The following is a 25,374-nucleotide window of genomic DNA, read 5'->3' as shown; positions in this document are numbered from 1 at the left end:
CACTTAATAGAAAAAATCAAAACCTATAAATATTCAAAAGATTTATTTGAATTGAATGAATAATACATGAGTTATATCAATTTTAGTAATCAGTGTGCCTTTTTAAGTGATCTTGAAAAATTAATTCTGTCTGGAATGGGTTTTAATGTGACATGCTGTTAATATTTGGGGACAGTCGACGTGGTTTTTTTTTACTTGGCATTTATGGCGGTCTGTCCATAAACTACCATGCTTCAGAACTTTGGTCCATGGAGATGGCCTTTACATTTCTATTTATTAATCAGTTCTGTGCTTGAACAAGTGGCTACCATTTATATCTCGTATTACAAACCTCCTATATGATCTTATTAGAATCGGGTATAGTAAAAAAAGAGTTGTTAATTCCAGTTTGGCAGACATTTAGTAGACTTTCATCTCGATTCTCGATGTTTCAGAAGAAACTAGCGTTACTGCAACAATATGAGGTGAGGTGCGGGTTAATAAGTATGTGTATAGTAATTGGACTATTAATAATACGAATCAATTTAGTATTGTACACATTTGTTAATAATCTACATTTTCTTTGATGTAAAGTAAATAGAACCACACTACGCCGAAAGCCAAAACCAGTGTAAGATTATACTTATGTATGCAGTGTTTAATTTAATTTATTTATAGTACCGTAGGTAATTATCAAAAAAAAAATATGGTAATATTATTATTTATTTATTTTCGTGAATAACAAAAAAAATCTTGAGTTATGATTTAGTTATCATTAAATAAATTCATCAATGACAATAAAAATTAACACATTTTTTCTTTTTTTTTTCAGAATACCACACTCGTCAGCCACGGTGATACCTACATAAGAAGAGTAAGTATATTCATAAAATATAAATATTTTTATTTTTATGTTTGTACTGACGCAAGATACTAAAAGATGTTAAATTTACTAAAGTATGAATTAATATTTTCATTATATTATTGCAGGTAGATATTATGGATTATAGATTTTACTAAAATGAAGATGATTTACCGTTATTAGTGGGTCCTAAAGCAGGATGCAGAACCGTTGACGTTCAGCAATCGTTCTAGCAAGAAAAACACATTACAATATCTTCTTCATATTTTCCACGTAGGCGTTCTATTAAGAATTATATAATATGACATTTTCCTCACTAAACCTAAGTCGTCGAAATCGACCCTTTTATTAAAGTTATGTACGTATCTTAATGTGATACATCAGTGAAACGGCAAATAATTTTCAACTATGGGCGGGACGAAATTTTGGACTCGCTCGCATTATGAGAGAGAACGTCGATCTGGAAACACGTCACTTTGTTTCGTGATGGCGACGGGCGTATTAATTCTTAAATCGTGTAAAGATGACTAAAAACGTTACCCATTTACTTTAAAAAGAAAACATGTCAATGAATATATTATTATTGTTACTAATATAACAATAAACAGAACATAAAATGGACGTATGTTGGATTTATATGACAAATTTTATTTCGTTTGGCATGTGTCATTTGCACCCGCGACTCACAATCCGCGCATCGCCTAGCCACGATCTTTTTAGACCGTGCCTCAACTGAGGTACAACCTTATGGCTATACTTCAGAACTTGAGGCATGGTATAAAAAGATCGTGGCTAGGCGATGTGCGGATTGTGCAAATGACGCGTGCCGAACGAAATATAATTTGTCATAAAAATCGAACATGCGTCCATTTAATGTTATGTTTATTGTTATATTACTAATATTAATAGTATATTCATTGACATGTTTTCTTTTTCAAGTACATACGTAAAGTTTTTTAGTCATCATATTACACGATTTAAGAATATTTTCATCCGACGCCATGACAAAACAAATCGACGTGCGGACACCTAGACTATCGGTCTCCGATTGGCGACTAGTGAGAAATTTCGTCGCACCTACTGTTGAAAATTATTTGCCGTTTCACTGAAGTATGCTCTTGCATCGCGCTGTTAGTTTCTAGCAATAGTAATTCTGTACCAGTCTACCGTATGTATGATTTTGCAAAACATAAGTACAGATTTTCATAATATATTCAGAGCAAATTTTACCTTGATTCTATTCAGAACAGAAACGTGAAATTCTGAAACAAAATAGCCGAAATTCCATATACCTAAAGCGGCTGAAAATCTTTAAATTCGACATTTTTTGAATGTGAAATAATAACCCTTCAAATAATATTAAACTGTCGAAATATAGAATGATGCAATTTTTTCATAATTACGAGTTAATAACAAACTCCATTGAAAAACATACTGAATATATTTTATTAGATAATGTTAAACGATAATAATTTAAGATATACCTTTCGTATTCATAAAATAATTATTTGAAAAAGTGCTATAACCACGGACGTCACTGATGAACCAAATAATAAGACTTTATTTTCAATTTTAGCACTACGACAGTTACAATTATATTTTTTAATCGTCTTACTATATTTTATATTATGTTCTTTAAATACTAATTTATAAGACGAGAAAAGACAATAATATATTATCATAATGACGTTTTTTTATATACTTACAAAGTTTACATATTATTATTTGTAAAGATGCCCAATATTCATAATTTTCGACCTTCATGGTAAAGCACGTTGGCCCTTGCAGCTATTGTCATATTATAGTTGTCAGTGTGTGATATGATAATGATAATGTATTAAATTTAGCAGTGGTGAAGGGTGGAGGTAGGCTGTTGTGATCCGACATAAATAGTGCACACAAAACTTTGTCAGGCATACGTATTTGTTTTCATTGACCTATCACAGGGGTCGGCAAACTTTTAGACCAAAGGAGTCAAACATGAGTGGCACAACGGTTAAAAAAAATCGAGAGCCATACCTACATAATATATTTTTATGAATATGATTTATTTAAATGAATTAATTACATTTTATAATTGTTTATTTACTAAGCGAAGAAGATTTCCCGAATAAAACTAACGTAAATATATATTTTTATTGTTGAAATATCAAATGGAGAAAAATTTAATTAGTCGACTTTTGCAATGAGCGTATTTAAAACAACAACAATCATACCTTTTTGCATCAAGCATCATGGAGGAAAAATTAGTTTCGCGATAATGTCATTATATATAATATAATAAGTGTACAAATCAATGATAAAAAATAAAAATTGTGAATTTTTGGAAAAGTTTTTGTAAACATTGGAAATTGGGAATTTGGCAAAGAGCCGCACGCCAATACCCAAAGAGCCGCATGTGGCTCGCAAGCCGCGGTTTGCCGACCCCTGACCTATCACTACACATTGCATATAGCGTTGGTTAGTTTTTTTTTTAAATCCACTTAAACCCTGCGTAAACCAAGCCATGCTAGATAATAATCAAAATGTATTTTATAGTTAGAAGAATATTTTTTATCTACTACGTATATCTTGGTTTAGACAGGGGAACATGAATTTAAAAAATAACTGTCCAACACCAACTGCAATTCGTATTTTTAAATCAATGACAACAATGAAGTATGACTGACAAAGTGTACACTATTTTTGACGGATCTCCATTATGATGGTTTGGTTTAGGCAGGGTTTAAATGAATTTCAAAAAATAACCAGCACAATTTATATTCTTAGTTCAATGAAAACAAATAAGTATGACTGATAAAGTTTGGTGTGCACTATTTATGTCGGATCTCCATAGCCTACTTCCATACTTCGCGACTGTTAGTTTCTGTCTATATAGAAGTTGTTTTAGTATCATAATGATAATGAATAATTCTGTCTACCAGAGTCGTGATTCATCAGAGAACCGTCGCCATTTTAATAGCAGCATGAGTAACCTCTGCTAGTGGGTTGAACAATGTAAAATTAGCTGGTATAAAAAATAAAGGCAAACCGGAAGTGCTTTGAAATTGACATTACGTAGATGACACTTGGATGATTGGATTTTCGGAATTCCGATACAGGCCACGCCACAGCGTCCTCTGTTATTATTTTATTGTAGTTGGATTCCAATGCATTCGACTGGAACTGGCTTAGTCATAATGCGATTTACAGCCACGTAGAAGTAGGCGCACAACCACATGCAATAATTAGTTTGAATATCTCTGTAATATCAAAAATCATTTCAAGCTTTAAGAAGCGTTGTGATAAATTCCATGATATTGGTTTAAGATAATATTATACTATAACAAATTAACCAATAAGTAACTTAATAACTGATAAAATTCCCACAGTAATTATTATTACCTTTACCTTTAGAATGAGTACTTACTGAATAGACTAAGTTAAAATTTATTGTGTAAATTTAAGAACTAGCTAAATTCCCACAATAATATATTATCTATGTACTTTTACATTATTGCATAAATAATGTTTTAAATCAATAAATAATAAATCCCTTTAGACATAAATATTGTATAGATAGAGTATAGCAGTGGTGAATGGTGGAGGTAGGTTGTTAAGATCCGACATAAATAGTATACTCTAAACTTTGTCAGTCAAACGTATTTTTGTTTTCACCGAACTAAGACTACCTACAATATGTAGATACCAAGTGTTTTTTAATTCAATTAAAAATTAAACTCTGCATAATCCAAGTTATAGTAGACAATAGTCAAAAAATATTCGTATATCTATGAAATATCTAAAATTGTATCATTAAATCATACAAAATTTTAGATATTTTATAGATAGAAGAATATTTTTTATCGATTATGGTTTGGTTTAGGCAATGCATAATGAATTTGATAAAACTAACCAACACCATCGGTAATTTTGCGTAGGTATTTTTAATTCATAGAAATAAATAATAATATGACTGAAAAAGTGAGCATTGTTTTTTTGTCGGATCGCCCATAGCATACCTAAACTATTATGGTTTGTTTTAGGCAAGGTTGAATTGAATTTTAAAAACTAACAAGCACCTTTTGCAAATTGTCTTTTTAGTTCAATGAAAACAAATAATAGTATGACTGACAAAGTTCAGTGTGCACTGTTTACATCGAATCTTAACAGCCTACTTTCACCCCTCGGCACTGGAGTACAGTATAAACAACGAATTATAGCGTTCATATTATACAACCTGTATTTTATGATGTTTCTGTTGTACACCTGTTTGTAGGAGTCCCAAATATTCTTATCATGACTCCTGTCCATGGGGACTAGCCAAGCAACAATCGATTTCTGTTCTCTGTTCGATGTATATAATGGGCAAGTAGTCAATTTAAGAATGCCTTTTGTACCAGAATCCATAGTGCTAAGATATGTTGAATGCTTAATTTACAATAATTATTGTCAATTAATTGAAACCAATAAAGTAATTTAATAAGATAAATTCGTCAATTACTTATTTTGGATAATTATAGCAGCCTGGTTAACCGTGCTATTACAATATCTAAGCAATGATCATTGGCGAAGGGTTCCTGTTTAAGGAATTGTGCTTAACTGTCGAAACACCATAACTCTTCGGTTAGAAGTACCTATCCGTACTGATATCAGCCAAAGTACAAACTCTGAAAAAAGAACAGGAAGAATAATTATCATTGTCTATATTAAAAGATGTTTTATTTATACAGGTGGAAGAAGAGACCTTTGACTGGAACTCAGAAACGAAAGGAATCATCCTGTCTTCCTTCTTCTACGGTTATATCGTGACGCATTTGCCTGGTGGTATAATCGCTGAACGATTCGGTGGAAAGTACTCCCTGGGTCTTGGAATCCTATCTACTGCCATATTCACTCTGCTGACTCCAATTACAGTCCAGCTGGGAGGAGCCAATGCACTCATTGCCCTGAGAGTTCTTGAAGGATTGGGAGAGGTGAGATATACTTTGTTTTGATAATATCATGATTCCAATATATATTATCTAGTTATATAATCAAGTCATAAAAATATGAAGAGATACTTCAGACGCGCACTTTGGTCTTGTTAGCCGTTCAACATGTCCATGTGGCGGAACATGTGCCAACAGCATCCTCTGGGAATGTCCTAATATGTGTATGGAAAAGCAAGAGCTGCTCAAGTCGGTTTGACCAGCTGTTGGGCCCATCACACCGTCCGACATGGTTGTCACAGAAGTAATTTTTGTTGCATTCTGAAAATTTGCGGCGTCATATTGCAAACGTGAAGATTTCCTTACTTAAATTGTTTGGCAGTTATGTATTAGTATTTGTTACTTACTATAATTTTGCAATTTTGATATTTGCCTCGACGGGCTTCTCTCTCCCATGGGTACTCTTAACTCAAAGTTATGTAAATTCAGTCAAAGCACATTTAAGTGCATGGAGATCTCAGTTTTGGGTAACTGCTCCTAAGGATAGTGGGTTGATAGAGTCAATAATTTCCATGTTCTGATTCGTGGATACTGAGTGAATTACCAAATGCAGTTGCGTGAAAAAAATCGATGTCAGTCAAATCAAACACATTTGAAATGGCATTCGAATTCATATACCTTACTTGCACCTTACATTACCCAATAGTTGATAATTTTAGCCCAAAAACCAAACACAATAATAATTTAAGACTTGTCCCCAGTAATGAAAAGTGGTTAAAAATATCACGGCACACATCTCAATCTTCCACAGTTTTACCAAAACAAAGCCACGTGAGATTATAATATTTTTAGTTCTCTTATTGGAGTGAAATTAGCATGTTTCATGATGTTAACCAAAATCAAGTGGTCACTACATGTCTCATTAAATTTACACGTAGGTAATAGTTTATGGTTAGGGATGTTTAAAATAGAATCGAACAGGAAACACAAAATTAATGGGAACTGACTTATTTTACCAGGTGTCGTATAACAACGTGAAAAAATATGGGATAAACTTAAACACTTGTTAAATAATAAGGTATTTTCAATAGTTACATTTGTCTCATTAAAAATTATCACGTAAAATGACGCGTATTTAATATTTGAGGACAGTCGGCGAGCTCTGTGTCTGCTACCATACCTGTTAGGTAAGCTAGTACCGATTTATTTTGTATTTTCTCGTATTGAACCTGTTTCGGAGACAATATGGTCTCCATGGTGGAGTGCTAGAATGCCCGCATCTGTAAAAACCATTGCCGACTGAAGTAGAAAGCCGATACATTCACAACGACTGGTCCTACCTTTCCCGCCCTTCCCGTTGTCGTCTATGGATGACCTGTCTGGATGAATGGTTTGATTTGAATATATGAGTTACATGATAAATAATACACTGGCATTAACACACCTTCTACAAATAATGTAATGCATAGATCAATGCTACATATTTTTTGGAAATCGATATTATCACCGGTTTTTGTGTGAAGGACTAGTCTGACTTTAACAGTTCATGAATAACAGGAGTGTATATTATTTATAAATAACACTGATAGTTAATATGCTTGATTTGAGAATTTAATATGATTCAATTTGAAACGAGAAAGGGCGAATCAATATGTCAAGCAATCTGGGATCTGATTTTGACAGCTAAAGAGTGGACCATTCGTTGCTTGTGTTAAAAGTTATGCTCAGGCTTTATTAATCTAAAGACGGCGCTGGTAAAAACACATTATTTTTATGTAATACTGGTTGAATGTCAAATAAATATTAATTATTTCTCGTAAAAAGTATGTGAACATATCATGCAGTCTATGTAGGCATAAGTGCCATGTATAGGAGTGAAAATTGTGTTTTTTTAAAATACTAATTTCCATCATAATATCGTCATAATCTTAATCTATTAGTAATATGAAACCCAACATGACGGTAAAATTTATTGTTAGTGCTGTATTTTACTACCTTTTTATTAGCTCGTCTTCTTGTTTATCCGGTACAGATTTTTTCTTGTGTGCCCAGTACAAATTTTTCCTTGTTTGTCTAAGATTTGTATTGGACGATTGAAGATTTTTAAAGACAAGGAATTTTTCCCGACTAGCTATTTGAAACTTTTAGACTATATCAGAACACGACGACAATGCACTCTTTTAATACTTTTAGCCATCTTTAAGCAGAATTGAATTCATTTTAAGTTAATTCTGTTTTGTATGGAAAGTTATTTCGAAAAAAATTCGTAAAAAGTAAAAAACTATTATTGGTTGCTAAGGGGGTCATAGCAACTAAATTATTACTCGTATATACGTGCGTTACTATGGAAATCAATATAAAATGTCAAAATGACATTTCAGTATTCTATATTTATTCAGTATTTCTATCAAGTACAAAAAAAGTATTTATTAAAACATAGAAATGTCAAGTTTATATGATTCAACAGAAAATTTAAAAACGTGATACTTATATAAAAAGTTCTTTTTATCTTGTAATTATTTGTCAGTACTCTTGACTGCGTGCAGCATGTCCATCTAATAAAATGTATTTCAAACAAAAAATGATAATAATATTATATCTTCCGTATTATAGAGACGTATTATCATCCGTTTATACGAGAAAATGGTAATTTATTTTAGATTTTTTATTTCGATAATTTTCCACCGATACAATGTTGAGTATCAATATGTTTTCACGCTTACTCAAATAGAGCGTCTCGATTTGGATTTTTGGTAGAAAAAATCCTTCTAAAAAACCGTACGTGGAAAATTATTTCAATACGGTACCGATGCCAAGAAGTATCGATGATTTTTCTCCCCATGCGACATCCCTAGAATATAGTTTACGATAATAATGTTTTTGAATAATAAAAAAAAAACAATGTAGCAGACAATAAGTATGGTAATTATTCAAAACAGTATTATAGAGATTAGGCGTAAAAGGATTTTTTTGTTTGTTAATGAACTGGTCCTTTTGTAGTAGAAGAATGACCCGATGTCATTAATATGCGTATGACGTCTAATGAAAATAAATTTCTAATAAGTGACAATTGACAATTATAATATAAAAAGTAGTTATGCAAATTTATGCCGACCGCACTGTTCTTCAATTTATCTCAATTTCGATTTAACTTATCTGTTATCCAGTGGCGGGTTTCCATGAAAGCAGATATAAGGCACTCGAATCACCAGAAATTATAAAAATATTCCAAATATATTATGCATCTTTTACAATCGGAGTATAATAAAATAATAAGTATGTATAAAAAATCCTGACAATATAATTATTGCTGAGCTTATAAAACTGAATATATACTGGTTAATTTCATGGTTATTTTTTTTACCTTCAAGCCTGTCTCAGTGCCGTGAGTTTCCACGTGCCTAAACCACCATTGCTGATATCGTACCTTACGATTAAATCAGATTTTTTAGTCACGTAATAATATGGTTATTTGTGTGCGCTGTGTTACACACAGACAAATCAGGATACATGGTTACATGTAAATTGTACGTAAAACATTTCACTGTAGCACTAGGTCACCATGAGATTTCTAATCGGAAAGAGATTACCGTATACTATACTGTCTCCAATTTTATTAGATTCAATATGAACATTAATTCAATTTTCATAGCTGATTTTTGCAAAATTCAACAATGAAAACCTAACCTAACCTAATAAGCAATCCAGTATATCGGTTATTTTCAAAAGTTGTTTGTCGCTGGTTTCCTGTAAACCGACAAAAGCTTGTTTTATTTAGACATGAATTATATATCAGTACTATATGACCCAAAGAGGTTAGACGGTCGTTAATATACGGCCATATATTTCCGATACAACATTTCACGGTGAAGTGTACTACGGCGAACTGCATACGTACAAGTTTCCGGACACGAAGATAAATATATAATGTAACAAGTTGGGATCCTTCAACGAATTTACATAATTTACAATGTTTCTTTGGTGACTGGAACGGTCGTATTAACTAATTATATTTTCCAATTGGTTCTCAGGGAACAACCTTTCCAGCCTTGAATGCACTGCTAGCTCAATGGGCCCCCTTATCTGAAAGAGGAACAATCGGGTCCATAGTATTCGGCGGTGCACAGCTTGGCAACATCGCGGGAACTCTGTTTTCTGGACTGCTGCTCCAGAATGGGGACTGGCCGTCCGTCTTCTACCTCTTCGGAGGAATCGGAGTACTATGGTTCATCTTATGGGTAAGGCTTTCATCAATTTATTTATTTATAAATGGCGAACTCTGGCCTTGTATCCTCATATTCAGGCTTGATGCTCTTTGATGAATGGAGTCGATACTGAAGCAATGAGAAAACATACAATTACATTGATGATATTTTAATGCAAGATATATCATTGGTTTTCATCTAATAATACAAGTGTTAGTGCGTTTTCTTCGTTATAACTACAAAACTACAGGACCAATACTTATACAATTTTCACAGCTTATAGAATAGGTACGTTAATAGTACTCGATGTTCGATATCTAAAATAGCGCAAATGCAACAACCCGCCCCAACTGATAATGATATCATGTGGGGTGCGGGCTGAGATCGGCGCTTCTAAAAATCTAGCAATTAGTAATACGAATCAGTATATTTATTAATTATTGATTAATTCAGTAAAACGAAAAAAAATTAGCACTTATTCCACTTTTAATTAATAAATCTGGATCGGTTTCATCCGCCCCAGAGGGACATTTTCAACTGAATAATATTTATTAAACAGGTATTTTTAATATTTACCAAAACAAATTCAAAAGGAGAAACCGGTCCAGATTTATGTATTAAAAGTGGAATAAGTACTAAAAAAATTGCTTTTTGTTAAATTAATCAATAATACAATGCAGTTGCACCATGAATTGACAGTTATCACAATAAACTATTTATTGAAAGTGTATATCTGTATATTTTAACCGCATTTTACGCGGACGATGTCGTAGGCGATCGCTAGTATAAAATATTTCTTAATTTTATTTTGAATAATAATTCTATGATCGCAATCATACTATTGTATTATTGTAAGATTACTATGTTAATCTTTTCCAGTTTTTTTTTTATTTTTTATATTTTAACTAGTATAATGTTGTAAAATGTATTTTTCCATATTCTCCTTAATACTTAATATTATTTAATTCTAGACTCTTCTATGCTATAATGATCCTCAATCTCATCCCTTCATCTCAGATGAGGAGAAGAAATACCTCGAAGAAGCAATCGGAGGAAATAGTTCCAAGAATAACCATATTCCATGGAGAGCCATCTTTACATCGGTTCCACTTTGGGCCCTGATCGCAGCTCAGGTAAATGATTTACACGACGATTTTTTACAATATGAAATTTATATTTTTTAAATTGTCCAGATTTTCGTTGTTTGTGTGAAAAGACAATAAGCTGGATCGGTCACGTGCATAGAATGCCGGAGGATGTAACAACGAGGTGGGCTATGTACGTTATCCCCGATGGCAAGAGAATACCTGAACGGTCGAAATTGAAATGGCTGGACTGCGCCACGGAAGATTTAAAAATTCTCGGTTCAAAGCAACTGGAGAGTGTTGGCGCTGGATCGTCCAGGTTGGAGAAAGTTTTTGAAGGAGGCCAAGACCTGCCAAGGGTTGTTGTGCCATAAATGATGACATTATGTTTAATAAATTTACCTTATAACTATATTGTTATGTTTTAGATCGGTCATGACTGGGGATATTTCACTATGGTAACTGACCTACCCATATACATGAAGGAGGTCCTCTGCTTCGACATCTTGAAGGTCGGAATCCTCGCCACGCTACCCTACATCGTCATGTGGATCAGTTCCATCACATTTGGCTGGATCTGCGATAAGTTCATCGTCAAGAATTGGTTCTCTGTCAGTAACTCGAGGAAGTTCTTCACTACAGTTGGTGAGTTTTGTCCTTCATAATTTAATTATGTTTTATGCAAGTACCGAATTACGTAAGATTTACGAACGTAGCGTAGGACGTAAGTGGAGGAACTTACTTATTCGAAAACAATCCTAAAATCTGCCGAAAGCGATATAGTGATATGTTACTACTAATTAAAACGTTTATTGTGTGGAAGAATATTATAAAATAATAACAACACAGAACTATTTTTAATTATTCGTGTTTAATGATGGAATCAAAAAGAATAAGTGAAAAAATTTATTTAAAAACAAAAGAAAATAACAAAAAGTGACAGCATGACTCATTAATTGTTTAACAAAAATACAGTAAACTGCATTACCGATCAAGCTTTCATTTATTATTTTCGCCAATATTGATGTTACTACAGGTATTCGAACACATACATTTCGCTTACAAATTAACATATTAAGACGTATTTTATACAATAAACCATCATTATTTTAATAAAAATAATCTTGTAAAATCACAAACAACGATAAAGTAGGTAACATATGCACCTGCGTCAGTAGTAGGGAACACAAAACACAGTGGACAGGATTATCTTTTGGATGTGGACGTAAATAGGCACGATTATAGAGTATCGAAAGATATGGGATAAACTTGATCACAATTCACAATTATTATATTAAAGAAAATCTTATTTTCAATGATTATGTCCGAGTCACGATATATTGAAGTTTGTCGCGTAAACGAAATGTGCATTGCTAATATTTTACGATAGTCCGGAGGCTTTGTGGCCTGATTGTCATAGAGTAGTAAGCCAAAACTGCGACTCGTGCGACCGACTTATATAAGTTATATAATTAATTTTAATCTGTTTTGTGGTGTATTTATTGCTGCCAACGCATAGAAGATTTTTTTTACAGTTACGCTATACAATCGCCGTCAAGCATCGTAATACAAAAATATTCATGTTATTCTAAATATTACTACCTATGTATTAAATTAATATTATTAATAAGTGTTTTTTTTGTTTTAATAACCCAATTTTACTTATTTTTTATTAATAAAATAACATTCTGATAGAAAAAGATTTTAAAAAGGCTTATAGGACGTGTCAGTTCATTGTAATTATATCTGAAAGATACACGTTTTCGTCAATACACTATACAGTAACCAAACGAGAGAAACCCTTTGTAATCTTTTTATTTTAGTTAGTTCAATTTCTTTTCCCAAAATGATAGTTTTAAAACCATGGAATTAGCAATCTGTGATCGCATTCATCCTGTTGGAAAAATCAGAGTGTGTTAAATTTTCCACTGTATTCTGTACAAAAGTACTTAGTTGTCAGTAATTCATAGATACTTACTTACTTAATAAATGACATTATGTTTCGCAGCCGCTGTTGGTCCTGGAATATGCATCATTCTTGCTTCGTATGCCGGAGAAGGAGAATCAGGTGGAATGAACGCTGTGATCTTCTTCACCGTTGGAATGGGACTGATGGGAGCCTTCTACCCCGGTATGAAGGTCAATGCTTTGGACCTCAGCACCAACTTTGCTGGAACCCTTATGGCTATCGTGAATGGAATCGGTGCCCTATCTGGAATTGTCACCCCGTATCTAGTCGGAGTACTCACTACACAAGTAAGTGCTTATATTTGTCTTTTATTTATTTTTAATTACTTCCATATGACGCCATTTTGAGATTATTGCAAAAAATCGTCAAGCACGTTTTTAGGGCTGGAAATTAAATATTTTATTTTTACAAACATATTAGTAATCACTTAGATCAAGCGAATATCAAAATAAAATGTTCATAAGGTCATTTTAATTAATTAAAAATCATGTTTAAAGTTTCTAGTTGTAAAATGATGAATATAAAAGGTTTTTGCAACCAACCTCTGTGTGGTTTAATTCTATTTAAAAAAAACTTTTATATTTATTTCTCAAATGTAATAAGTATTCGTAAGTTTCATTGGAAATAATTGTGCCCACCATTTCGCTTTTGGCTATTTGGTGCTCCTGATGAAAATAAGGTTGTGAACCCCTATACTAATAATCAATAATATCAAATTATAGCTTACAAAATAATAAATTGAATTTCGTAATTTTAGAAATAAGTAGGTACCCTTGAGTAACATGCAGAAGTTGATAATATTTCTTCCAAGATGCCGCATGATACAATTAATACATAACAGTTTGTATGACCATCACTCTGTGTCGAGCATTTAGACCGGTTTTAATTAGTATCGTTTGTCCCCTGAACAATAAGATTTGTGCAAATAGCAAGTATTAATTACAGAATCAACAGCAAAAAGCTCTATGTGTATAAAAATAAAATAATAGTTTTTATCATAAATTATCTTTATTTAATTACAGTCAACTGTTGAAGAGTGGAGAACCGTCTTCTGGATTGTCCTGGGAGTATTCCTGGTGACGAACCTCATCTTCGTGATTTGGGCATCAGGAGAGGAGCAATGGTGGAACGACATTCCTAAGTACGGATACCCTGAGAACTGGAAAGGAGCCAGATTCTACGAAGAAAGCACAGCCATGGAAGAGAGTGTAAAGAGGACAGACGAAGATAATGTAACCGTTTCAGTCATCCCCACAAAGTTATAAAAGTGCACATGGCATCTCTCCCATTCTTCTGTTGAACTGGTGATGAATGGGTGCGGGTTGTAATAAAGTAGTAATTATTTATCTACATTCGTACCGGTCTTGCGCCTTTTTATTGCAGTATTTAGGGAGAATTCATGTTAAAACAGTGATATAGATAATTGAGACTATGAGAGACATTGATTGGACTGGTTTTTACTTGGTAGAAGTGTGGAAAACAAACTGTGGGACTGAATATTTTGATGATGGATTCATGATCAGAAATAGCTGATAACACTCTTAATTCAAAACTGTAAAATAATTAATCATAGTTTGTTTTTTACCTCTATAAAAAAATAGTAAACCTTCTATAATCGTTAATTTGTGTGTCCAAGAGTGATGCCTTTTCATGGTGATAGATTATTGAGTGACATCATTTAAAAACATTACTCCGGTCTCAGCTACTGATAAACGATTTTAAGTTAATGGAAAAACAGGGATACGTACGTATTATGTTTCTAATAATTATAAACGAGTTCATAAATTGAAATTATTATATTTAAAATTCTTCATAATTTCATGATATTCCACGATTATTTTCAAGCAGCCTCTATTGCCTGCGACGCTTGCCGGGTGCAATGCCTCGTGTGGATGTAACGCCGTTGACTTGATGATGCCATCTGGATGCCAGATCTTGGCTAACTAATCTTGACTTGCAAACATCTTACGAAAATGGAAACTGACGTTTTTGTTTCTAAAGTCTTCAATAATTATTGTACAATATCTTGTAGGTACCTAACTCAAATTAAGCAACAGAATTCAATATTATTTATATAAATACCCCCAAGGTCTATGATTGGTCTGATATTGCACAATATTTCATATGCAGAGTAGTACTTATCGAAAATATTTTATTTTCATTATTTATACTATAGTTAGTATTCTACATTATACTTATGTTGACTACGTAATGTTTCAAGTATATAATGTCATATTTCACCGGTGCCAAGATGACAGTTATCCAGATGGCTACGCGTTTTAAAAGTGCATTGTGGACTGCAATTTCTCTCCATTCGTTGATCAAATAATCTCGTTGGTTTTTATACTTCATGGGAAATCAATGTTGAATAAAGTTTTGTGGTGATAATTATTGACAATATTATTGTTAGGTATGTAAGGGGATAATAAAAAATAGTGAAATATGGAGATGAACATCGTAGAATAAAAGAAGAGACATTTAATGTCTTCATGTAGAAGTGTCTCATTTGCTTATTTTATTAAGAACAATGCAAAATTTAACTATATCATAATGAATCGACCATATTATATCTAAATAATTAACCTATATTATTTATTAATGCCTGTAATACATGCTTGATTATATAATTCTGCGTTCAATATATTATTTTAGAGAATTAAATTATAATAGAATTTTTACATTGAAATTTTCCTAATGCCATTGGTCTTCATTGATATTTGAATTTAAAATTGAAGAAAGCACAAACATTACTCTTTCAAAGCCTTTCAAATAAATTTATAGATAATATAATATTAAATACTATGTTGAATAAATAAATTGTTATTTTTTTATTAATGTAAAATATAAATAAGTATGAGTGATAATGACATAATAAATGTTGAATGTTATTTTTGATTTATAATGCATTTTTAAATTAATTATTACGTAATTAAATTTTAAGTGTTAATTAAGCTCAATAAGGGAACGTAAGAAAAAAATATACAGTGAATCAATTGTAATTAAAACTTATAAAACCGATTAAATTTGTAATAGGTACTATAATAATTCCGATATATTTTATTATTACGCAAGCTAACTTTTAAGCACAAATTTATTGATAATATCATTTAAAATTGAAAAATATGTACGGGAATATTTTTAAATATCGAGAGGCTAAGCCTAACTATTGTCGAACAAGAACTTCTTATCCACGTGTTAAAACTGTGAACTAACAATCCCCTCCAGTGCAGCTAATCGCACTTTCGTTTTCAAATGAGAAATGCTACCGTAATTTGAAGCTTTTTGTAATAAAAACATGTCTTAAACGATCAGGAATGATATTAGAATTATTATTAGTAAACTTCCGGATTATAATATGTACTTATCTAACATTTTATCAATACAGATTGTAGCTAATATAACAAAATTGCAAATTTTATCTTACTTGTGTAAAATTTCTTTTTTATAAAGATAGGATAGAATATATTGATAGTTTACGGTCTGTATATGATGAGAAGTTTTTTTTTTTTTTTTAATATATATTTCGTGGAGTTATTGCCAAAAGTTGGTAAGTCTCGAAATCATTTCATGGTGTAATTGCAAATTCAAAGTTTGACATGCCCTCTAAAATTGGGCATAATGCTTATTTCTTTGTGCTTTATGTGCATGTTCAATATATCGGATTACCTTGAATTTGTTTTCTAGCAAACATATTTATAATAAACAGACATATAATCCGTTGTTAAGTGCAAATACATAAATTATCGACTTATAGACTTTTGGCAGTAACACCATATTTGTAAGTAAGATCTTAATTATACGTACAAAAATAATCGTAAAACTCAAAGTATGAAAGCTAAAAAATAATCTAATATTAAAAATGAATTAGTTATATAATTTATTTTATAGTCAACCCAATCAAAATCTTTTATATTATTTATTTAAAATTTAATAACTATTTATATTAATAGAATTTTAACACGCTAAATTATTGTCTTTCGAACATTTTTTTTTGGCATCTAATTGGGTCCAATTCTCATGTGATATTTTAGTATTTAATGCATAATTATTATATTTAAAACACATACTGTTCTGTAAAGATAAAATAAACTGTTTTCAACATTCCATTATAATATAATGTATTTTTTTGTAATATTATTTAAACTTATATTGTTTAAATTAAGAATTTTATTAATCGCAGTAAGTAATTATGACAATTGTTAGTTTTTTTGTTGTTGTAAATATACCTATTAATTATATCAACTATACTGTAAATAAAAAAATAATACTTTACATCATGCATTGTTTCATTTAAAGCCTAGTACCCACGCACATTCTTGCTCGACGGTTTTGCTCGATCGAGCATGTTCGTCGTTGCGTCCATACAGTCGAGCAACTCGACACAAGACGCTGTGAGGCCACCGTCGCACCGCCATGACTTCGACCACGAGTGAGAGCGAGGCCACAAGAGCCTTGCCGGTGCGTCCTCACTCCCTCACTCAAACTGTATCGAGTGAGAATTGCGGACCTTCAATCTCTTTCGGATAGCGCAATTCGTTCGATGTCGGACAAAAAACCATCGAGCCAGATGGAGAAAAGATTCGGTACGCTAATAGGTATTTCCGCAATATGCGTTAGAGTAAGATAGAATTTCTACGGCTGAATTAAATGTTTTTTGTACACGTCGCCGGTAAATATTGATTTGAATGACTACATTTATTTAAAAACTGCGAATATGTGTTGCTGAAATTTATTGTTTTTGTGTTAAATATAATGTTAATGGTAATTATTTTAAGTTAATTTAGTAGAACATATTGTTAACAATGTTGTGTTTAAATTTGGTAGCCGTAATGAGAAGAAACATGATGGTATACAGTTTCATAGTTAAGTTGATAAAAATAAAATTGAGGTTCTACCGTGCGTTATAAGCTAGAAACATGGTTTAATTTTTCCGAACAATAACCACTCTCTTTATATTATTACTCTGAGATATTATGTGTGTTTCAAGAATGACGAATTCTTAAATTATAATACAACCAGAGATTTCGAATAAAACCTTATTCTATAGAGATGTAGCCTAGGTAGACTAACCGCTAAATGTATTGAAAAGAACGACCCCGCCCATGTCTACTGATTAAATTAGCTGCAAGCAAATTCATAAATGGCTACAAATCATTAATGAAATTTTCCCTGTACAAATACATCTGTTACCTGGCGGTTGGTTTTTTCAGGTGATAGCGACAAAAATGATAGAGGACTCAAAAACAAGTGGGGGCCTTATGGCGAAGCTGTAATAAAGTATTCTCGAGGGTCGAATAATATGGGATAAACTAAAACACTTATCGTTTTTCATAGCTCTAATAACAATGATATTGTCCCGATAACATTACATCTCTCTTTTTGGATTTATTCAGTAGGACGTCCGATTACTGGTTTTTTAAAAAAATCAACATTTTAGGCGCTCAATCGAAATACAAAATGAATTAATTTTAGCGCAGCTATCTAAATGTCCAAAAAATAAAACTGTTCTCGAAAGAGTGACAAATCAGCAAGATAATCATGTCAAACTGACATTAGAGCGAAAGTCTACTAAATATCTATTACAGTGAGTAATCAAGGGCCGCAAGTCAAGGCGTATCATAATTATAACATTCATTTCATTATTATATTAAAATCCACCACTATTTCGTTAGGATGCCAACCAGAATCTAATGTCTAGTGAAGACAGATGGCTACTGCCATCTAGCTCTGCTAGTGAATGATAAATGTCTCGTGTTGATAATACCCAAGATATAAGTATAATGTCAGGCATGCCGATTTGATTATGGTTGTAAAACAGCATACAAATATTTATTATCATTACTGATTACTGGTTATTTTTAATTGTTTTTTTTATTATATTTGATACCAAATACAACATAGTAATATTTAAATTTATGACTTTTACAGTAACTGATACAAATTGTGCAATTATCATTGGCACATTGTTAATATTACTTACATATATTATTATTATTGAATGATGAATTATTATTATTACAATACCTAATTTAAGACATCTGTTATGCTAATAATTAAATCTCCAGTTAGTTATCTCTTATTAAAATGATCAACAGTATTCTTCTTCGAGGCAGTAAGGCGATACGTCTGCCTACCATAGACACAGCGGAAAAATACGAACGATACATAGAGACGTTTTTTTTGATAATTGACCATTTAAACTATATTATTTAATAAATATGTATCTGAATATATATTAAAACAAAAGTAGGGAGTAAGATCATGTTAACGCGCGTGTTTGAACATGTACCTAACCGTTTTTTTTAAACGTTACATGTTCAAACACGCGCGTTAACATGATCTTACTCCCTACTTCAGTTTTAGTTTGTCAATTTATGGATACGGCCGTATGTAGTAGCTTAACTACTGGGGAATGCCAAAAGAAATGGCGTATTTCAAAAAAACACTACCTTATTCTTAGGTCAATAATTATTATAAAGCAATCATTATTCGTAGAATGTTTATCAAACTTAAATGATCAAAGACATAGCTTATAATTAGTATCTTTAGAATTATCTTCAAAAGTGTAAATCTTGCCCATTTTTTGAATAATAAAATGCCTAATTATTGTCAAATTTGGGATCACAGAGATTATCAATATATTGTTTTATCGTAAATATTTCACTATAATAATGTCGACATAAATTATACTAATGGTTTTATAAATGCGTTTAAAAATTAATAAATGTAAAAAATCTTAACACCACTGCACATTTATGTACTGAAATATGGCTATATTCTAAAACATTACAGCGAGAGGTTTAAAAGAATACTATTTTATGTCATAAAAATACTTTATGCAGTCATCAATTATTTAAAATAAATATAAATGATAATAAGACTTCAAAATTATATAAATAGATTATCTACAACGTTTAAGAAATGTCCAGGACCATGATTTCAAAATAGCATAAAAGCTCCATTTTGACCTTCGCTGAGCATGTCCCCCCTTAAAGAGAAAAATATTTTTTATTTTACGTTAAAGATAAACTTACCTACAGTTTTCAAAAAATGTTATAAAATTTTAATTTGTTAAGGGGGAGAGGCATAGAAATTCATTATCAAGTTAAAGCTTTAAACATATTATTTTAATCGATCGATACCTATCTAAATACAATGGGAAAAATAAAATATATTTTTTTATTTCAAAGAGAAAGCGACAAATTTGAAAAAATGGCTAAAAATAAGGGTTTTACTAAAATAAATATTTATTGTTCCAAGTAATTTCTTGAAACAAAATTATCGATTTAATGTTGTTTAATAAGTTTTCTTGGAACTAGTGAATCTCTTTTGTCAATTCATTATAGTTTTAATGTTTTTTTTTCAATCTAAAATCAATCGATTTTTACGAAAAATAAAAATGTTCAATTTTCAATAATTGCATCAAGCGAAAACGTGGGCCTGTTCAATATATTTTTCTTACTTTTTAGATATATTTAACGTAATATTTTAATTTATATTTATTATGTTATTTACTAATTTCAAATTAAATACAGTCGTCAAGGACGTGCTGCCTCTAGCGGCAACAACGTGCGATACCGAAATAACTGTCATCTGTATTAGATTCTAGTTCGCATGAATAATAGGTACCTACCTCGTATGTAGATACGTGCGGTTAGTATGCATGCACATGGTAATATATTTTATTACGAATGGTCTGAAACAATTTGAGAAATTTATGTTAGCATTTACATTAAGCCGTCTTCTCATTTGTTTACTTGTATATTGATAAAACAAAGCAAACATTCATCAGTCAATTTCAATACACTGCTAGCAACGTTCCCTCTAATTTTTCTATTGTGTGTGTGCGGATCATCAATTCACGCATTTGAGCAGTGGCGTAAATAGGGTTGGTGTCACCCGTCAGCCGGTGTGGTAAATTTACACCCCCCCCCCCCCCACAAACAAACACATACAATTTTTCATTAAAACTTATATTGTTAAGGTAGGTATCTATTTATTAATTTCAGCGATTTTATATAATAATAACACTAACAACGATAATTTTTGAAGTACCTACTTAAATAAAAAAATAGGAAATAAAGAAAAAAAGTAAAACGCCCGATCTGGTCCCACAAAAGCCAATTTGTTGCATTCAGAAAATTTGCGGCGTCATACTGTCAACGTGAAGATGTTTTTACTTCCTTAGATAATTCATAATTATCAGCTTTGTATGACCTACCAAAATTTTTAATTTTGCTTATGTGTTCCTTTCTTTCATGGCCACTCTTGACTAGTCATATAAATTCGGTTAAAGCACACTTGAGTGCATGGCAACCTCAGTTTGGGTAACTCCTAGGTAGGTAGGTAGGCTCCTGAGACATTCTCAGTTATAAAAAAGCAATTAGACGAAATAATGTTCGCGCTTACGTAGTAGCTAGGTACAAGTTAATTTTCCTGAATCATCTTATATGAAAAGACATACATATCCTGAAAAACTATCGCGTTTGATATATTATATGCATTGAATTCTATTACCACTTCAAGTGAATGTGAACGCGAATTTTCGCAAATGAATCTAATTATTACCCCAATAAGCAGTGGCGCACCCAGGATTTAATATTGGGGGGGGCCAAAGGAGGAGAATGTAAATTAGTCCCATAGGCTCTTTTTCTTCTTCACAGCCTAATTTATCGTTTATCGGTCTTTTGTCTATTGCACTCGGTGTACCTAGACCATGGTCCCCACATCCTGAAACGGGCCCTCAGGCTAGGATATTTGGCGGGCCCCCTACCTACCGCTAAGATTAAAGGCAGTGTGAAACACTACATTAACGTTTTTCAAATTGTGTTTTAGTTCAAATTAAGGGTACTTATACAGTGAATTATTGACGATTTTTAATACATCTACTTTAATAATGGAGCTGTCGAGTATCGACACGTAATAATCAAAAAATACATTGCACAATTATATAAGTAATTGAAAATGTTCATGGCCATGAAGTGTAATAGCGCCGCAGGCGACTTTTTCTACTATTAAAGCTACTTTATGATGTGTGTTTATCTCACTTATCTGGTCAACCCGACACGCCGGGCCCCCCACAACCCGGGCCCCCAGACTAGAGCCCTGTCAGCCCTCCCCAGCCATGACCAACACCACTCCTGAATTAAGTTGGACACCGAGAATTTTTTGACAGTTCATTAGGGATTGGGTTTCTAAAATTTTGTTTGTTTTTTTCGTTTTTTTCAAAATTTTTGTGTTAGAAATTAAAATCTAAGAAATTTTTCTAAAAAGGGTGCTGGAGAATTATAACAAATCATTTTTTTGCCGTGTTTTTATTTGTCTAAGCCCAAAGGTATAGTTTATTGGCTTTCAATTTCAATGTTTAAAATCATTCTGATAATTTTCATGTTTGGGGGATGCCAGGGCCCCTCGATCCAGGGCATATCGACTTGGACACTAAAGACGTACCTAGTGCGTAACGATTAGGTGGCCAATCGACATAATTAGCATACTATTTAAAAGTGGTAATTAAAAAGCAATTATCTAATCAGCAGTCAATGTGTTAAGTAATTAACATACCTACTTAATATATATTCATCGAAAATAAAATTGATACAATGTTTGTAAGTAGCTACATAAAAAAAAAACATTACTTATAAAATATCTGCAAACTAAATAATGTCAAAATTAATTATAAAATTAATTTGGGATATACCTACCTATTCAGATTTAAATAATTAGATCAGTCCTTATTTGGTTTCACTTAACCAGTTTCCAATATTTGTATAAGTAATCAGAAGTATTTACCTACCAAAAATAATCTCGACTGGCATATTTATACCTAGTCACAAATCAAAACTGGCGCAACGTTGCTTTTTTGCGATGGTCCGAGACCACAGAAAAGAAAAAAAAATATTTCTGAGCCAGCATTGATGGCAGCTAGCATTGATATATTACTAGGTATGTACCTGCACGACTGACAGATGCTTTCCAAATAAACCCTGCAGTGTGCCTGCCTACATTTATTATTATTACCTACGTTTTGTGAATGCCAGAAAAAATAAATTATCAACACATTCGACACGTACTGTTTTGAGTCCGGTCTAAATTCTATTCAGATGTTAGGTATATTTTCTTATGATGAGAATAAATTATTATTGTCAATGTTTTGGGTATATTTTTTTTTTTAGAATTATTAATAACCATGTCCTTGCTTTTTCGTACAAGGTGGTTGTTAGTAATTTTGAACAATCACAAACACCCAGGCTTTGAGAAAAACACATAAATGTTTTTGTCATGACTGGGAATCGAACCCAGGAACTCTCGGGTGGAAGGCGAGCGCCTTACCAACTGCACCACGAGAGCCACCTAATTATTTTCAAATCACCAAACCGGCTGTCATCTTCGGATTGTTCTAATAATGTATTGATAATATTTATATTTTTACTTAGGTAACCTAATCATTATTTTCTAAAAATGTGTTGTAAAATAGTCTATGACGCCATTTTTATGGAGATCGTGTGTATGGTCTAATGATTCCATACCTAATTAATTATCTTCATTACTATGAGAATGTCAATAATTCACAGATTGTTATCACATATAAATATCATTACACAATATTATTATATGTATATATTTTTTTAATATTACTATAAAATCCAAATTCTAATACAATCCAATCCATTCCAATTAAACTCACATAAGTAATTATTATAAGGTACTACCAGGTCGATGGTCCACGTATATTTTTATAATAATCTGACAAAATATAAAAAAGTCCGATTGAAATAAAATGCAAAATATATATATACCATTGTTTAAATAATAACTGTAATTATATCACCTGTTTTTAGATTTTTTATTAATATATAATTACAGTGACATCTAGATAAGATGCCTCGAAGATTCATTCAAATTGGATTGTAATTGGAATTAGATTCTGATATAATTTTGACCTATATGCTTTGTAATTCAGGGAATAGATGGCTCTATAAAAACGAAACTTTTGATGACATCCCCCTTAAAGGATCCCATCTTGTTATTACATATTATTATTTTATGATCATATTAATTATTAAATTTTAGTTAATTAAGTTTTCTATAATGTCATGAAGAGATTTTTGACTAACTCATATTAATTATATATATAATAATTTATTATTTTTTATATTTACTTTAAACAATATCGATTTTAATAAAAATATAAATAATGTGGATAACTCGAAATCTTTGTTATTTATATTTTTGTTTGAAGGTCGCCAAAAATAACGGAGTTTGAGATAACACTGGACACATTGCTATTAGTGAATTTTGATTTGATCTGAGGTGTTCCAAGTGATCTATCTACTAATATTTTACTTCTAAGTACGCCAGTATTTACCTAATGGCAAAATCCATCGTGAGATGTCGTACCTATCGGGAAAAAGTGGCCGCATAGCATTGAGATAAAAAATTCCGCGTTGCTCGTGAAGCATTCCAGACAATAATGTTTCCATTTTATTAAATTCAATAAGAATATTAATTTGATTTTGGTTGGTATCAAATGTCTGAAAATAACCCTGTCGCTTTTATCAGATAGGTATTTGATACTTACTAGCACCTACTTGCTAACCTACTTTTGAATCACTGGGAATTTTATGAAAATATATACGAAATGATTAAATTTATAATTTACTTATGTACATACCAATTTTGTTCTGTCTTTCCCTTATATTTCGTGGTTTTTATTGTGTATTTTTAAGTGTTTTATTTATACATAAATTTAATTTCAATGCTATACGCCCATCGTTTCCCAATACATCAGCTAACGGTGACCTGTTATACAGCCATTTGCATACTAACAAATTTTTGGACACGTTAGTTTAATATCAGGTAAGTAATCATTATTAGCTATATGACGTGATTTTTAGATAGATATATATTTGTATTTTTTATAGGTAGGCTGATTGGCTATTGTCAGGGAATGCAAAATTAATGAGAACTGGCTTACCCTATTGGGTGTGGTATAACAGGCAACTGATCTCAAATGTGGAAAAATATTCGATAATTTTAAACACGTGTTAGCCCAGTCGCACATTGAAAATCGTCTCGACTAGGATAAGTCGCTAATATAATGATTTTGTACACATACCAATTGATTACAATTGATAAAAAAATCAATCCTGAAAGTTTCGGAATTATTTTTACTAAACCCGGGACTCATAGATATCGAAAATTGTCCGGGATCCCGGGATTGGATTCCTTACATACAGGTATAGTTCAAGTTTGTTTATCCGGTTTATCTACAAATGAAATTAAAAGAATTACATTATGTATAATATTATGCGAAACGAGATGGCAGTTCAGTAGATAATCCTATCATCTCCGAATATGACGGATA

The 25,374-nt window shown here is 31.8% G+C and overlaps 1 protein-coding gene across 3 annotated transcripts in view; it reads left to right on the top strand.

The window, feature by feature from the left end:
* Positions 1-16,072, top strand: part of LOC147070150 (dietary and metabolic glutamate transporter-like) — a 148,467-nt gene extending 132,395 nt beyond the window's left edge. For all 3 annotated transcript variants that reach the window (XM_085949644.1, XM_085949647.1, XM_085949645.1), the window contains 7 exons: positions 812-853; positions 5,554-5,796; positions 9,783-9,989; positions 10,928-11,089; positions 11,470-11,686; positions 13,050-13,297; positions 14,033-16,072. In XM_085949644.1, coding sequence (XP_085805770.1) covers positions 812-853; positions 5,554-5,796; positions 9,783-9,989; positions 10,928-11,089; positions 11,470-11,686; positions 13,050-13,297; positions 14,033-14,275 — 1,362 coding nt within the window. In that variant the 3' untranslated portion in view covers positions 14,276-16,072. The remainder of the gene's footprint in view (positions 1-811; positions 854-5,553; positions 5,797-9,782; positions 9,990-10,927; positions 11,090-11,469; positions 11,687-13,049; positions 13,298-14,032) is intronic.
* The last annotated feature ends 9,302 nt before the right edge of the window (positions 16,073-25,374 follow it).

The sequence above is a fragment of the Rhyacophila brunnea genome, unplaced genomic scaffold (assembly GCF_057557595.1).
Source record: "Rhyacophila brunnea isolate RB1 unplaced genomic scaffold, BYU_Rbru_1.0 scaffold_22, whole genome shotgun sequence".
In the NCBI taxonomy this organism is placed as follows: domain Eukaryota; kingdom Metazoa; phylum Arthropoda; class Insecta; order Trichoptera; family Rhyacophilidae; genus Rhyacophila; species Rhyacophila brunnea.
The sequence above is the reverse complement of the archived record's forward strand: the minus strand, read 5'-3'. Positions and strand labels throughout refer to the sequence as shown.